General features: G+C 36.5%; 1 protein-coding gene across 1 annotated transcript in view; it reads right to left on the reverse strand.

The window, feature by feature from the left end:
• Nucleotides 1–17,386, reverse strand: part of LOC308344413 (uncharacterized protein) — a gene marked incomplete at both ends in the record, with an annotated part of 299,357 nt that overhangs the window by 197,344 nt on the left and 84,627 nt on the right. Inside the window, 2 exons of the mRNA XM_080805961.1 lie at nucleotides 993–1,170; nucleotides 5,053–5,316. Coding sequence (XP_080662087.1) covers nucleotides 993–1,170; nucleotides 5,053–5,316 — 442 coding nt within the window. The remainder of the gene's footprint in view (nucleotides 1–992; nucleotides 1,171–5,052; nucleotides 5,317–17,386) is intronic.

A 17,386-nucleotide genomic window follows, 5' to 3' on the forward strand; every position in this document is an offset into this window, starting at 1 on the left:
TGAAAAACCTACATCACGTAATTATTATTAGTGGTAATCCTTCTAACATTAGTCTTACGCTGGTAATACTGTAAGAGCTACTATCTTTACTACAAGTAATATAATTACGACAACGATCCATCCCTCACTCTTGCTTCTAACACTATTATTACTGTTAGGACATCCAAGCTGTTAGAGAATCTTCTGAATCTTTTGGTAAAGGAAATAATTACCTTGCAAAAAATAATAGTCATCTCTAGTATATTCCCTTCTGTAGGCTGAAACTTCTATACATTAAATCGTACAAAGAATGTTATTTGCTTATTTAGTGCTTGATTAAGTCAGTCGTTGAAAACCGAGATTTATAAAATAACTATATTATTTGAAAACTTCTGAGAATATTTTCTCTTTCATAGCCATCTGTTGGTTAACACTCTTGGAAGCAACCAAGAAGGCTTGGTTCTAGAACTAAGGACCAAAAAAAAAATGTCAACTTGTCTCTCCAAAAAACTAAAAAAGTATTTTTAGAGCCGTAACGCCATGGAGAAAGACTTGTGTTTCAATTAAGTAATTTTATATTTGATTGTAATTAATTAATAATTATGCTCTATGGAAACTGATATTCTTGTCAATGAATACATTCTCTTTAAGCAGCATGGCATAGTAAGAAATACACTAATTAAAATGTCTTTCTCAGGGACGCCTGGGTGGCTCAGTTGGTTAAGCAGCTGCCTTCGGCTCAGGTCATGATCTCAGCGTCCTGGGATCGAGTCCCACATCGGGCTCCTTGCTCGGCGGGGAGCCTGCTTCTCCCTCTGCCTCTGCCTACCGCTCTGTCTGCCTGTGCTCGTTCGCTCTCTCTCTCTAACAAATAAGTAAATTAAAAAAAAATAAAAATAAATAAAATGTCTTTCTCAGTTTTCTGCAATATAACACAACTGGACATATTAGGAAAAGAATGCTAAAAACGGTCTACTAACCCTGAGAAGAGTGTAGGGAGGGTTTAGTCTTACCATTCAGTGATGCAGGAATGTTTTCCTCCGTTTGTTTCTCTGAAAGGCCCAGGGGATTCTCCACGCCTGATTCTGCTTCCTGTACTTCAGCCGTTAAAGAAATTGGAAATTCAGGGGGAAGCGGAATTTGTCTTTCATAGGTTTGTTGGTCATCCAAACACAGAGGAAGTTTAATAACCTATTCAGAGAGAAATCTCTTATCTAAACTGTTGAAAATAGTGCACGCACAGTTAATTTCACCCTAGAAGAATGATTCAATATGCGGACTCCAAAACGTCCACGATGAATTTCATTTTCCAAACCTTATATTTGCTTGTGTTTGGCTGCCTTACCAAAAAAATGCATTTTTTGTATTAGCAGATTTACATAATTGTTTCAGATATTACCACTGTTTTATATAGTCCTTAGTTTTTTTCTTTGTCTTGCCTTATAATTTTCTTTAATTTCTTCTCACAAGTAACACTGTCTGATACCAGGATCAAGTTAGCAAATATTCACTCAGTATTCACTGTCTCCAAGAAACAATATTTCTAATTCAAATATAAAAGACAAGATTGTAGAATCTAGTGGTGAAACTATGGGTGTTCATCGTGCCATTTTTTTTTCAACTGTTCTCTATGTTTACAATTTTATTTATTTTTATTTAATTTTATTTTTTAAAGATTTTATTTATTTATTTGACAGAGCAGGAATACAAGTAGCAGGAGTGGGAGAGGGAAAGCAGACTTCCTGCTGAGCAGAGAGCCTGATGTCGGGCTCGATCCCAGGACCCTGGGATCATGACCTGATCCAAAGGCAGACACTTAATGACTGAGCCACACAAGCACCTCTCTACGTTTACAATTTTAATAATAAAGTGCTTGATGGAAATAATCAATGACACAGGAAATGAAATATTTAGAAAAGTGAGGGAGTTTGGGAAATAATTAAAGGCTATCCTGCTTGCAGAGTTGCTCCTCTTGAATTCTTTCACATACCCTACGGGGGCCCAATCAGACCCGTTCTCCTGTCTCCACGCTCTGGGTATGAGCCTGAGTTCTATTCCTAATCACAACATGGTAGAACATGTGAGGTCACAGCTAAGCCACATGCCCTGCCGCTTTCTTTCCACTAACAGACATGAGAGAGAAATGATCATAATTTATCTGAATTATTTCCTTTCATCTCTTCTAAAGCTGCATTACAGAAACCACTTTTCTGTTCTAGTGGTTCACCCATCTTTTCTCTTCTCTGTTCCAAGTTATTATTATTTTTTTTTTTCTGAGCGACTCCAGAAAGAGTACTCAAAAATTACATTGACTTGTTCAAAAATTGCATTTGAGAAAACTCACATTGGAAAAATCCTAATATTTTAGAATTTCACATAAGAGGAAAATCAGTTTTTAAGATAAGAAAATTTCATTTTTATCCTCATGAAAGAGAAGCAAATACATTCCTATTTATTCTGCCTCATGCTTAGAAAATCCTATCTTGACTAACGGCATTATTCTCATCAGTAAGACTCATCCTGCAGCCCCTGTTCCATGAAATATAGAGAGAAGATCTGTTACCAAATAAGAAAGCTAGTAGACAATTACAACCATCTGTGATGAATAATGGCCAGTGGGCTCTACAAATAAATCATAATATTATTTTTCACCAGTTTTTAAAAAAGGGAATCAGGGAAAAAAAAGAGGAAAAGTTTAGTAATGTATCCAAGTCAAGTAGATTTTAGTGAAATCAAGCTTTCTAAGCTGTTTATCAAATAACTACTTTTCTTGATCTTATAAATTTTAAACATCACTTCCTGATATATCTCAAGTATAAAATGCTTATATCTTTACAGTCAATACTGGTACTACCCAGATGACCTTTTATGAAATAAAATTGTTGCTGACTTTCCTTGCTGTAATTGAAACCTCTGAATTTTAGGTAACAGTTGGTGAAAATTATAGATGCCTTTCACATTAGCTAGCAAGCTTATATCAAAATTTATTTTCTTTTACAACTCTATTTTTATTTTTATTCCATTTTTATTTCTTGGTACAGTATTCAAGTCACCAATTAGTTAAACATTTTGTTACGGGTTATCTACAGTTTTCTTCAAGATTTGGGTGATTTTTCAATAACTCCTTTGAATTCATTTTCAAATGCATTTATGTCAGTCTTTCTACATGTTAGAAACTTTTATAAACTTCTGATCCTGACACCCACCTCAAAACAACTGAATCAAAATCTCTGGGAACAAGACCTAACCATGGTATTTTAAATGCTTCTTACATGATTTCAGTGTACAGTCAGATTTGACTCAGAATGGCACAATTTTCAGAATAAGTAGGAAGGCACATATTTGGATTTAGATTCAGATTTATTTTCTTAACAGCAACCTATAATATCTCAAAATGATATTTCAACAAAACATTTTAATGGATTTAGCTAAAAGGGAAAAAAAAAAGCCAGCTGATTCAACTTCAAATAAATAAGAAATAGGGAGACTATCACAGAAGAAAGATATAGAGCTGCTGATTTTTAACCCCACAGTGCATGTGTTTCCTGGAAGTGTCTATATTTAATAGTCCCATTACTTTGGTAGATAGATGATGGTGATAGGTAGATAACAGATAGATACATACATACATAGATTAGATTAGATTGACTGAGAGCTACCTAGCCAGTTAGCTAGATAGACAAACAGACTGGGAAAAGTGAAACATGTAGGTAAGCAAAAAAAAAAAAAAGGGGGGGTGGGCATTTTATGATACAGGCACTGCGGCAAGACATCATAATCAGGAAAAACAAATTTGGACATAGAGGACAGAAGTAGACTAAAATTATGTTGGAATGCTTTATACTTTATGTATGCTGTCATTTTATTTAGTTAGCTTTGGATCCCCCCTGGTATTTGCTTAGAATGAATTTATGCAATGATATTTCTGCTAAAAGACTTGGTTAGAAAATACATTTCCAAATATACACAAGTAAACGGTATATCCCCACAGGTTTTTTGGAGTGATTTTTTTTTTTTTTAATTTCTGAGGTAAATAATATAGCATGTTTTTTTTTTTTTAAGATTTTATTTATTTACTTAGACAGATCACAAGTAGGCAGAGAGGCAGGTAGAGAGAGAAGGGAGGAAACAGGGTCCCTGCTGAGCAGAGAGCCCGATGCGGGACTTGATCCCAGGATGCTGGGATCATGACCTGAGCCAAAAGCAGCGGCTTTAACCCACTGAGCCACCCAGGCGCCCTAATATAGCATGTTTTTAAGTAGTATGTATGGGTGGTAAAAGGAGCTTTGTAATGGACACTTTTATCCTGTGGAAATGTGGGTCATTAATTGTTGTTGTTGGGTTTTATTTTTATGAATACATGCCTATCTCATCAAATAAATGGCAACTGTCTAGAAGGCACAGACTCTATCTGATCTCATTTGTATATATAGAGTAAGCAGTGCCCAACACATAATAGTAGCTCAGTTATTACTTCTGATAAGGAAACATCATAGCCTTACACCCAAGTTGCTGGGACAGATCAGCTCCAGCAGCAACAAATTATAAAATGAGAATTAAAGGATTTGGGTGACTTTTCTGGGCCACTCATGAGTGGCCTTACAAGGTTGGATTAAATTTTCTTTAAGATTTCTGCCAATTCTAGGATTGTATTCCTTCTTTGTAGAAATCAATTTAATCGGCATCAAGAAAGCATTAGGATGTGATTACTTTTATTTTATTTTATTTTAATTTTTTTATTTTTAAAGATTTTATTTATTTATTTGAGAGAGAGAGAGTGTATGAGAGAGAGAGAGAACATTAGAGGGGAGAAGGTCAGAGGGAGAAGCAGACTCCCCGCAGAGTTAGGAGCTGGATGTGGGACTTGATCCTGGGACTCTGGGATCATGACCTGAGCCAAAGGCAGTGGCTTAACCAACCAAGCCACCCAGGCGCCCAGGATGTGATAGCTTTAACAGGTTTATGATCCTTGTTGAAATTTTCAAAGCACAAAAAGTAAGGTAAAGGCTAGAAATAAGCAGCTTTAGAAAATTTTTAAATTCTTTTTTCCACTTACAAAATCACATTACAAACCTGAAAGTAGAGATTGCACAGCCAGTGGTCCAAGTCCAAGCAAATCAAATCTTCCATTTTCCTGAAGTTATCGAGCCTCTGATCATAATGTCCTCGGAGAAGGGGACACTTGAATTTTCCCTCTACTACATCAAAGCTATTATCACACAAAGGGAAGGCTGCCCAGCCCACAACCCACTCAAAACAAGCATATTTCCCACGAAGGAGACAGAGTTCAAACAAGAAAGCCATGCCAGGTTTCACATCTTTCTTAGAAGGGAGTACCTAGGAAAAGATACCAAGACAAGGGAAGATTAGGATACTTGTACATGGAAACACACTATATTCAATGACGCCTATGTTTGATTTATAATTAAGTAGAGTGGGTCTTACTTCTATTTTTTGCCCTTAAAAATTAACCATTGTCAAAAATGATGCAATAAACCTTAGGGGTACATATATCCTTCCAAATTGGTGTTTTCATCTCTTTGGGTAAATACCCAGTAATGGAATTATTAGATCACATGGTATTTCTATGTTTGTTTTTTGTTTTTTTTTGAGGAAACTTCATACTGCTTTCCACAGAAGTATTATTTATAATAGCCAAGATATGGAAGCAACCTAAAAGCTCCCTTCTGAGAGACAAATAGAGAAGGAGGATGTGGTGTGTGTAGAATATCTATATATAATGGAATATTACACAACCATTAAAAAGGATGAGATCATGCCATTTGCAACAACATGAAAGGATCTAGAGAATAAGTCAGACTGAGAAAGACAAAGACTATATGAGTTCATATATGTGAAACCTAAAACAAACAACAAGAATAAAAACAAACAAACAAAAACCAAATGAATAAACAAAAAGTAGAATCAGACCAATAAGCACAGAGAACAAAGTGATGGTTGTCAGAGGGGAAGGGGATGGGAGGCTGGATAAGATGGGTGAAGGGGAGTGGGAGATACAAGCTTCCAGTCATGGACTGAGTAAGTCACAGGAAGAAAAGGTGCAGCATAAGGAATATAAACAATGATATTGTAATAGCGTTGCATCATGGCAGATAGTAGCTACACCTGAAGTGAGCACAGCACAATGTTTAAACTTGTCAGTCCACTATGTTATATACACCTGAAACTGATGGAACATGTGTGTCAACTACATGCAAATTAAAAAAAATTAAAGAAAAATTCACTCTTGGATGCATTTACATGAATAACCTTTCCAGTCCAAAGTAATTGAGCAAACACACCGCCATGAAAATGGGACCCAAGCAACAAGACAAATTTGACCCTGCCAGTTCAAGATTCGGCACTTTATAGGTTTTGGGAATCAAACTTGTAATCTGTTACCTAACACCAGAAACTATATTTTAGTCCTTTTTACTTGAGCTGGCCCTTCTATTGTATAACAGTTTCTATCAGTTGTCACCATCATTGTTCTACTTGCCTGTCACTCATCTTTGTAAAGCTCACGTACCCAGCACAAGTGCTTGACATCAAAGATGCTTTTTCAAAAGATGGTTAAACAAACTATCACACTCTAGAGAAACTATTCCTAGTCATAATGATAGCTTGCATTACTATTGAAAGGTCTACCTCTTAAAAGAAAAATAGTGTCCCATTTAATTCTGTGACTATCCTGTTTATTTCAGTTGATATTATAATGCATGTTGCTGTATAAGCAACCTGTCAACGTTCAATAAACAGTGTTTAGGCATAAGGACGGATGAAATGATCAGATTGACCAAAACATCTTTCAGGTCCCCAGTTGTAGAGATGGAGCCTGTGCTTTGGCCTTTTAAAAAAGAATTTTAGGGGACACCTGAGTGACTCAGTCGGTTAAGCATCTGCCTTCTACTCAGGTCATGATCCCAGAGTCCTGGGATCAAGCCCTGCGTCAGGATCCCTGCTCAGTGGAGAATCTGCTTCTCCCTCTGCCTCTGCCCCTCCCCTTGTTCTCACTCTCTTGCTTTCAAATGAATAAATAAAAACTTTAAAAAAAAAAAGAATTTTAGGGAAGTGCAAGACATGAAAACTCCTTTTTTTTTTTTTTGAAATAGAGTATAAGCTTCGGTTTCATTTTAAAATTCTATGTGACTAATTATAAATGGGCAAAGATAAGGACTTGTTTAAGATTATTTTATAAATTTAGCCAAAAGTGCATAAGCATATTTTATATGATTTATGTAAATATTCTAAGACTTAGTTTATGTTTAAAACGAAACAGAAGCATCTGTTGAAAAATACCATAACCCTGTGGCAGCTGCTATTAAACCATTAACAGGATCAGGTTTCATTTAAACCAGATTTACCATTTTCTACAACAGCCCATGGGAAAGCTAAAAACATTAGACACAAATTACTGACAAAAGAGATTCTTAATCAAGCCATACTTTTCATTTGGCTATTTGGCTGTGAGTAACCTTTGTGATAGGAAAATAAAACCTAAATGAGAAAGAGGAAGAGGAAAAATTGAGTCAGAAACCTGTTTTGGATCATCATTTAAAAATAAAGCTGAACTGAGGTCATTACAATAATTTTATCTATTCTCATCCCTGACTTTAGAAGCACCGCCTTGTACTAACCTGATCTGACTCAGTGATACGTTCAAAGTAGATAAAATAAGAATTTGAGCCATAGTGACCCAATTCCATCATTAAGTTTCTGTGGTCACAGGCTATCACTTCTTTTTTTGTATCAAGGTTTTGATGTACTCAAGCCTCCTCACTGATAAATGACCAGGAGGGACACCTGGGTGGCACAGACGGTTAAGTGTCTGACTCTCATTTTCGGCTCAAGTCATAATCTCAGGGTGGTGAGATCATATCCCACATCAGGTTCCCCACTCAGCTCGGAGTCTGCTTGAAATTCTCTCTCCCTCTCCCCTTCACCCTCCCACTTGTGCTCTGTCTAGAATAAGTAAATGAAGTTTACAAAATAAAACAAATAAAAGACCAGGGGATAAGCATTTCTTCACAAAATTGATACAACTATCAGGCTGGACAATAAGTATAAAAATGGTCATAAAAACATAAAATGTACAAATTATTATTATTATTATTATTATCTGAAGACTTTATCTCAACTATTTCCAAGATGAGTTAGATTACAGTTTATTTAATAAAGAAGAAAAGAACATATCAAGGTAAAAGTTCATCTGTAAAAATGTAACCAGTATCATTTTGCATATGAGGAACAACTGTTCAAGGCTACCAGATAAAACCTATAACCACCAGGCTAGCACATGACTCCTGTAACCGTATAAATTAGAAGCCAATTCTCATGCACAAAAGGATACTCCACTGCAACCTATTTCACAAGATAGAAGAGTCACATGCAACTACCCTGACTGCTGGAAAAAAAAAAAAATAGTATATGAACATGACAAAATCTAGTCAGTGGTATTGATTGAAAAGCAGGGCAAGAGCTATATGTTATCAAATAAAAGAATTTACTTTATGTGACAATAGTTGTCTTATCTTATTTAATCTTTCAGTGTTTTTCCCTCACCGTGTATCATAGGAGAGATCTGTAATGTGTAGCTGGGGACTCATTCTTTTCCTCTTTGGCAACAAAGGATCACTAAGTTTCATTGTGTCTCTCAGAGGATCCTTTCCATAAACCTGAATACTTCCACAGCTGTCTTATGATGTAATATTTCCATGAGCGTAATTGAATTGAATGCTATATAATGAGGGATTGAATGCTATATAATGTAATCGAATGCTATATAATGAGGGAAATAAATGTACTGGTCTCTGCCAACCACCACTGCCATCTCATCATGAGAGTCCTGGTGGTTGGGGGGTCAAAATGTCCCTAATTTTCTGAGTACCAAGAAGAGCCAACTTTTTGAAGGAGGAGACACTATAGAGCTTAACTTCACTGGGTGACATAGGATGACACAGAATGTGCATGTGAAAGGAGAGTAATGAACAAGCAAAATCCAAGAAGCAAACAAGAATTCTGAAAGCTGAAGTTTGCGTGGAAAGTTGGAAAAGAAAGTAAAGTTCTTTCCGCTTGGGTACCAAATTGTATGAAAGTGAAGCAAAGCAGAGAGGATTAGTATAGTCTTTCAAAATGACAAAAATGCATATTGATAAAGTAGTCTTCAATCTTCTGGACTTCCTAGAATTTTGAAAAGGATTATTATTTTTATAATCACAAAAAAATTAACAGTGATTTCAAAAACAGAAGACCCATGAGACACCTGTGTGGTTCAATCAGTTAAACATCTGCCTTAGGCTCAAGTCATGATCCCAGGGTCCTGGGATTGAACCCCACATCATTGGCTCCCTGTTCAGTCGGGAGCCTGCTTTCCCTCCTCCCTCTGATACTTCCCCTACTTGTGCTCTTTCCCTCTCTCATTCTTTCTCAAATGAATAAATAAAATCTTAAAAAAATTAAATTTAACTTTAAAAACCAGAAGACTTTCAACATTTTGCTTCTGCTTATGAGAGAGATGATCATAAATGACCATAATTTCCATTATAATAAAGACAAACACCAGTTAAATTACACATTTATGTATATTATTGAACCCTTGGGGGAACTAAGGACACAAAGAAACCTAGGGGAAACTAAATCTCAGAGAGGAATAAGTCTTTCATATATGAACTAAGACTCAATGGGGGCTTTAATCTTAGGAAACAGGTGAGGGAGCAAACCTGTCATTGGGTGAGAGACTTTACAGATAAAGGGAGAAACTGGTCAAAAGTAGAGCAATCTTGGACTAATGTGGAATATGGAATACATAGGAGCCCCCAGATGCACAGTGAGTCCTCCCTATATACCAACTCTCAACCTTAGGACTTGTATCCAGAACTCAGCAGCATGTGAGTAATTGGGTCCAAGGTGAGAGTCCAAGAAAGATCTCCAGTGGCACAAAAGTCCTGAGGCAGGGCTGGGGAGCACAGCAGAGTCCCAGTTACATGGTGTTTGAACATCAAGCCAGACTGGAAGGAAAAATCTTTGAAAACCACTGATAAATTAAAACTAAGTAAAGCTATAACTTAAACCCAACTTAGCTTAATTCTAACCAGAGAGATCAATTCCTCACCCCAGCTGCCTGACAGAGACAGCTTTTTAGTGGGGGATAAATATTTTCTACTTCAGTCTTTACAAGTCCTTTATATACTGTGTCTGGCCCACAGAAGCAGGAATGTATGATGTCTAGACAAAAGATAACAGCCATTGGAAACTGACCCACAACTGACCCAGACGTTAGAATTAACAAAGACATTAAACAATCATAATTAGGATTAAAAAATAGAGGAAAAGATAGAAATAAATAATTGAAGGGAGGAAACTCCAGGAGAGAACTTGTAAAAAGTCTAGAACAACAACAAAAAAAGGTCATAAAATATTTGAAATGGAATGTTTATTGAGTGGACAGTAGAAATGGACATAGCAGGAAAAGAACAGATGAACTCAATGAGAAATCAATAAAAATATCCTATCTGAAACACAAAGATAAAATAAATAAAAACAGAAAAAAGAAAAAACAAGATCCAAGCACGTAAGAACCTTTGGGACAATAATGAATACACATAATTGGAGTCCTGAAGGAAAAAGGGAGAGACAATGGTTGCAGAGAAAAAATTTTGAAGAGATGATCACTGAGAATTTACCAATATTGATGAAAGACATCAACCCACAAAACCAAGGAAGCTCAGAAAATCCTAACAAGACAAAATAATATGCAAATAACACCTAGGCTTATCATAGTCTAACTGTTAAATATCAAAGATAAAAAATCTTAAAAATACAGCACCATCTATAATATGTAACAGAAAAGTTTATTATTGGCTGTCAAAGAAAGGGTCATACTTGGTCAAGTATCCATATTTCTTTATTGTGAAGTCCTGAGCATAATATAAAAATATTTATATCATATGGAAAATTTTTTCTTCTTTCTTTCTTTCTTTCTTTCTTTCTTCCTTTATTTCTTTTTGTACTGTATTATTCTGGTCATATAATTACTCTTCTCTCTGTCACTGAACAAAAGGTTTCCAGAAACTTTTGTTAAGAATAACCTCCACTTTCTGCTTCTTGGTAGGCTGTTTCTTGCATAACTGACATCTTATCACCTTATATTTGCCATATAATTTATAATTCCTTAGCATCACATTAAAGCCCTAATGCAGCCTCACCACAATCTAACTTTCTAGTATTATTTCCTATTAAACTTGCATATATTAAAATATATAATACATACACATACATATTAAGTACTGTCAAAATTATTGTCTTGAATGTCTGCCCATCACTCACAGACACATAGAGGCTCATAAGAACCTCTTTATCAGGAAATCCTTCTTCCTTTCCCCAATTCTGCTCATTATAACCAAGGAATTTTTTTTTCTTTTTCTTTTCTTTTTTTTTTTTTTAAGATTTTATTTATTTGACAGAGATCACAAGTAGGCAGAGAGGCGGGCAGAGAGAGAGAGGAAGGGAAGCAGGCTTCCCACTGAGCAGACAGCCCGATGCGGGGCTCGATCCCAGGACCCTGAGATCATGACCTGAGCCGAAAGCAGAGGCTTTAACCCACTGAGCCACCCAGGCGCCCCATAACCAAGGAATTTTGATATTTGAATATTGGTTGATATTTGAATATTGTTCAGTTTGAACAATACTTTGAAATAATAATTTCTAATCTACAGGTCCTCAAGCGGAAGTACAGGCAGGTGGGGCCCAGATATGGGCTAGGAGACTTATGTGTTTTCATAACAATTGCTAAGTTCTTCTGAGAATTTTAAAGCACTTAAACATAAAGTAAATAATTATTATAGGAAGAAAAGAGTTGTAAATACACAATGACCTCAGAAAAGGGCATTTTTAGAAATTTGTTGAGAAATACAGATTATCTAATAAAATTACTGATGATATATACAACACAAAAATGGAGAAAAGGTGTTATATTCAATCCCTTGTTCAGTTAGAAATTGGTTCTATAATATGCAAGACAGTTGTTCATTCTCTACCTGAACCCTGCATTGATGGGAAGGTTTGCCAATTTATACGGTAAGTTAAACCATGTGAGAACAGTTCTAATTGTTAGGAAGCTCCCCGGTCACTCCCGAGAAGTCATGATGTCATTAATGCTGTTGGTTAAATATTTCTAGCTCTTCACTTTCTAAGCATATGGCAGGATTGTACTTCCAAGCTCCATTGGTGGTTGGGTGGGACCTTTGACTGGTTCTGGCCAATGATCTGTAATTGAACATAATAAGTATCACTTCCGGGCTGGAGCATTTATTCTTGGTTCTAGACCTTTGAGAGTTCTCTTTTGCCACAGTGACAAAGGACATTCCAGATGATGCTCTTTCAAACAGTCTTTGACTCAGAATGAGAATGAGTTCATAGAGCTTAAGTGAAAAATAAGCTTCTACTGTATTAAGCCACTGAGATGTCGTAAGGATTTTTGGTTACCATAGAATAACCAAGCTAGTGTAGACTCCTTTGCTGGCCCTGCCTTGTATTTACTCAAGTCCAGTCTTAACTGTTATATAAAGATGATTATTGTGCCAAAAGAGCTCAGAGCCACAGGTCAAAGTCACCGGAGATTAAGTCAAGGGTGTAGTGGTTTTTGTCAGGTTTATGACAAAGCCAATATTAGAGGAACGTGCAAATACTCATATAGTCTCTCTTTCCATAGATAAAGCAGAATACTCCATAAGGCTTAAATTGTTGCCGTTAAGTCTACCACGGTGCTGCTCACACATGGCTTCGATTCTGATTCTTCTAAATGCATCTTAAATAGTTCTCTTGTCTTTATGTATAGATTACTTGAATCCTAATTGTTCATTCCCATCTTCTTTAATTGCTACCCTGTTTTAAAAGAGAAACTATATATCCTAGTGGTTAAAAGCATGGGCTTTGGCATCAGACAAACATGAGGTCAAATCCCAGCTTCTCACTTAAGTAGGAATTCTACCATCTCCAGATCTTTGTTTCACCATTTATTAAATGCTGGTGGTAGTACTTGGGGGTTGGAGGAAGGGGGATGACAGCAGTGACAAAGGGAAGGTGGCAGGTATACAGAATGGGTAATAAACTAAACGGTGTCTTCCAAGACTAGCATTCTAAGGATAAGGGGAGTACAGGAAGTTAATAAATATATTTAATTTGCAGTAGAAATCACAAAATGTTCTTTCTGAGGGAGACAGCTCTGGACAGATGAATGGGAATTGATGCCACAGCACAGAGTAATCTAGGTTATCCAGTGAGAGTTTTATAGTACCATTATTTGCCTCTCCATTCCCTCAGCCAAGATAAATAAATAGACAAATTAGCTCTAAACCCCAGTCTTTCTGCTGTGGGATAAAAGAAAGTAATTATTCTTGGAAACTTATCTTGGACTAAAGATCAAGGACAGAGGGTGGTGACAGCTATTACTGTCATAGCTTCTGAGAGAAAAATCTTACTTTCTACACCATTGGAAAACCATGCTCTCTCCTGTGCAAATGTAGTCATTCCAGGTCCCTGTTTTTTCTAAAGAAAATTGATTTTTTGTTTGTTTTCCTTAATCCTAGAAGGTAGTCTATCAAAAGTGAACATTGTTGAAAGTTTACAAAATGCAAGGCACCTTTTAAATCACTTTATCCTTGTCAACTCCATCACCACAGTAATTCTTTGAAGTAGATTTTATTGTTAACTCCATTTTTATGAATGACACAAATCAGACAAAAAGACTGAGCATCAAGTCACACTGAAAAGAGATGTAGAGAGTGGAGCTGGTTTCTGACTTTTGGCAATCTACTGCAGAACCATTCATGCTATTATGCTTCCTGAATGTAGGAGGTGCAGCATCAGAAATCCTATCTTGGCTTCATGGAGAAGAAGCCCTTGGTCTTTCTTCTCTACCCTGTTTACTTCTCTTCTTGATCCATATACACCGAGAATCTATGGCTCTTCCTCCATGTGTTTCAGCCTGTTCTCTCTTAAATTGCTTACTCTGAGTTCAGTCATTGAAAGTAGACATGGGCTTACCAAGAAAAAAACAGTTTTACTACAATAAAACCCCATTCTCCAGGATCCTTAACAAGCGGGTCTTCCCGAAGGGCTAGATTCACCAGACAGCTTGCAAATTAATCATTCAGAGCAATCTTCCTGAAAAGGCTGTTCAATTCCATGATCTCTCAAAACCTACAGTCCCTGAATCTAATTTTTGGATTTCTGAACAACCAACATAACCATTTGACGAACATCGATAAACATACAATGGCGTCCTCAAGGATCTAGACTCCCAGGCTCCCAAGTTTAATTTGTGTAAGAGTTATCCAAGAGTGCTTATCAAAAATGCAGATTTCCAGGCTCATTCTCATCCTTGAATCAGTAACTTGGGGTGAGGTTTGAGAATATGAATTTTAACAAGTAAGCCAAGGTAAAGGTAATTCAAGTGGTTCTTCAGGCCACACTTTGAGTAGCACCATCCAATATGGACACAAAGATAAGACAGGTTTGTGTGTCCTTGATCATATGACTTACACAGCTTAGGGCAACCACATTTCTGTCTAAAATCAAACTGATTCATACCTGAATAATTACGGGCTAAAAAATATGACCTTTCCCCCTTTTCCTATCAAACATGACTGAAATCAAGAGGAAATATATGGCATGTCATCTCATTATATTGAAATTCCATTACCTGACCTCAACCTCAATATGTCATAACTCATCTCTTCACATGCTACTCAAATGTTCAACTAAGAATATTTCACTCTAGGGAGATGGCAAAATCTAATTGAATATTTTAATTTAGAAAATTCAGTTCTGGGATTTCTATACCCCCCTTTTTTTTACTGTGAAAACAAAAAGTTGAATTTTCTTTTCAGTTTCTCCTTGTTAGGCAAAAGATAAATTTTCCCTTCATTGTCCCTGAGAGTTGAACACATTGGGGAAAAATTGGGCACAGCCCATTACTTTTCCAAGCCCCTGTGACTGAGCCTCAATGCACAAAAAGATGGCATTCCTGAACATCTGCAGCATGATTAGATCAAAGACCAACAAATTAACCACAAATGGTTTTACAAGGAGCAGGCAAATATATCATTTGGAAAGCAGAAACTTTTGGCAATGATTGCTAATCAACATTTTTCCTTTGGGCCACCCACTTCACACCAAAGATATCTACTCATAACCGTAATACCTGGGCAGCATTTTCTATTTTACAAAGCTCTTACGTACACATTATCACATTTGATCTACATGTCAATCTTATTACAGCATCGATATTAGCCCATTTTACAGGTGATGGAAAAACAATTAGGAAAGTAATGATTCACTCACATTTTCCCAGCTACTAAATTGTTGATTTGACTATATCAAAAATGATATCCCACTTTACCACTTCCTTCCATTCATTCAATCATTCACTCACAGACATTTTATTAAATGCCCATATTGTACCATTTTTGGCACTGAGGATAAAAATAATGGAATGAAGACAAAGAAACTTCCTTTTCTCTTTGAGCTACTCTCTAGAGCGGAAAGGGATCGTCAATAGCCAAATAAAGACAATTTTAATGTAACAACTGCTCTAACTTCTCAATACTGATGTTGGAAATAATCAAGATAAAATAATGATGTACTGGAAAATGACCAGAGGAGCTATTCTGTTAAGAACATCTAGTTGAAGAAAGGGAGAATTAACCTGAGACCAGCCACGTCACAGTGAAAGGAGGAGCCCTCCTAGGCAGGAAGCCACAAGCAATCCCACGGCCTTGCAACAAGAATGAGCTGGTTGTATTCAGAGACTGGAAAGGGGTGGAGTGAAACACATGAGCAGGGAAGGAGTATTAAATAAAATGAGAGAACGGGATAGAGATGAGATCACATGCAGTCTGAGGACCCAGGTAAGGAATTTAGATTTTATTTTCAATGCCACGGAGAGCCACTGGAAAATCAAAAGCAGAGGCTTGCTGTGATCCAATTTGCAGTTCACAAGACTGACTTTCAACAGTCCTTGAGCTCATGATGCTTTTGTTTGAACAGAAATCATTTCCCTGCCTTCACCATGAGCTTTGAGAGCCCCATCGGTTGAAAAGTCCTTGACTACAGCCTGGTATATGTATGAGGCCGATAAATGCGAAAAGATAACTGGCTCTCTTCCTGGCAATGAACAGGTCACGTGACCTTGGAGACTTTCTTTACCCTACTCAGCCCTTTGTGACTTCGCTCGGTGTTCATACGAGAATTAGGGTATTAGAAGTAATTGTGAAGCATTTTGTATAGATGTTGAAATATTAAAACATATTTCCTCTGAATGTGAGCGAGTTCAAATATAGAAGCAAGTTTCTCCTCTTTAGAGAATTCAAAATGATTTGATTGTTGAATTGCATGCAAAGTGAACAAGAACTACTATTTGGTAACTAGGGCATTCTTAACTCTGAATACATCAGATGTGAACAGATGTAGATAGCAGACACAGAGGGCAAGGATAGATTTGTGGCATTACAAAAGCATTTGCAATAAAATAAAGAATGTCAATCTGCATAAAACCCCAAAACGTTTTTAAAGTTAAAAAAAAAATTTCAACTAGGAGGCAGGCAATAGTTGACCATTTAAAGCCTGCAATGAGACTGAATTTATTAGATGTGTTCATGTTAGAGAGATTTGAGACAGCCACATTTCTAGGTGCTAGAGATACAACAGTGAACAAAATAGTCCCATGTTCCTACTCCCAAGAAATTCACATTCTAGTGCTACCAAATAGTCTTAAGATTAAATGACCACCTGTCCATGTCATGTAATGTGAGAGCCTCATTCCCAAATGTTAGTCTACTATATGATACAAAATCTGTCCTCCAAAAGGACAGAAAAGAACCCTAAAAGAGAGAGGGACTTGGCTTCAGAAATAGAAATAAGTTTGGTAAAAATACAAAGAAATAGAATGTGAATTGATGAATACTTTAGAGATATAGAAAAAAAAATATATATATATATGTATATATCAGTTCTTGCTGCTTCCTTTAGTCTGGATTGTGAACTTCAGTGTTTGGACTGTAGGGTCATTCATACAAAGACATTCATGCAATTTCAGCTTCTGACATCTGGGTAAGTCCTCATCTCTAAAACCTCAGTTTCTCTTATCTGTAAAGTGGGTTTAACAATAGATTGGGTTGTGTGAAGTTTGCATTGATTGTGTGTATTGAGAATATAGTGAAGAACTTGACACACTGCAGGCAGTTAATTGCATCTTACTCTTCCTCTCTGCCAGAGACTATGAGATACGGTAATAAAGTGAATTTCCACACTGAAGGCCTTGAAACCCCTCACATCACTCAATAGCAATGAGTACAGGCAAAACAGTATCAAATAAATTTAATGGAAACTGAGCTGTCTTCAAGGAAAT

This window comes from Martes martes, assembly GCF_963455335.1.
Source record: "Martes martes genome assembly, chromosome: 6".
NCBI classification, from domain to species: domain Eukaryota; kingdom Metazoa; phylum Chordata; class Mammalia; order Carnivora; family Mustelidae; genus Martes; species Martes martes.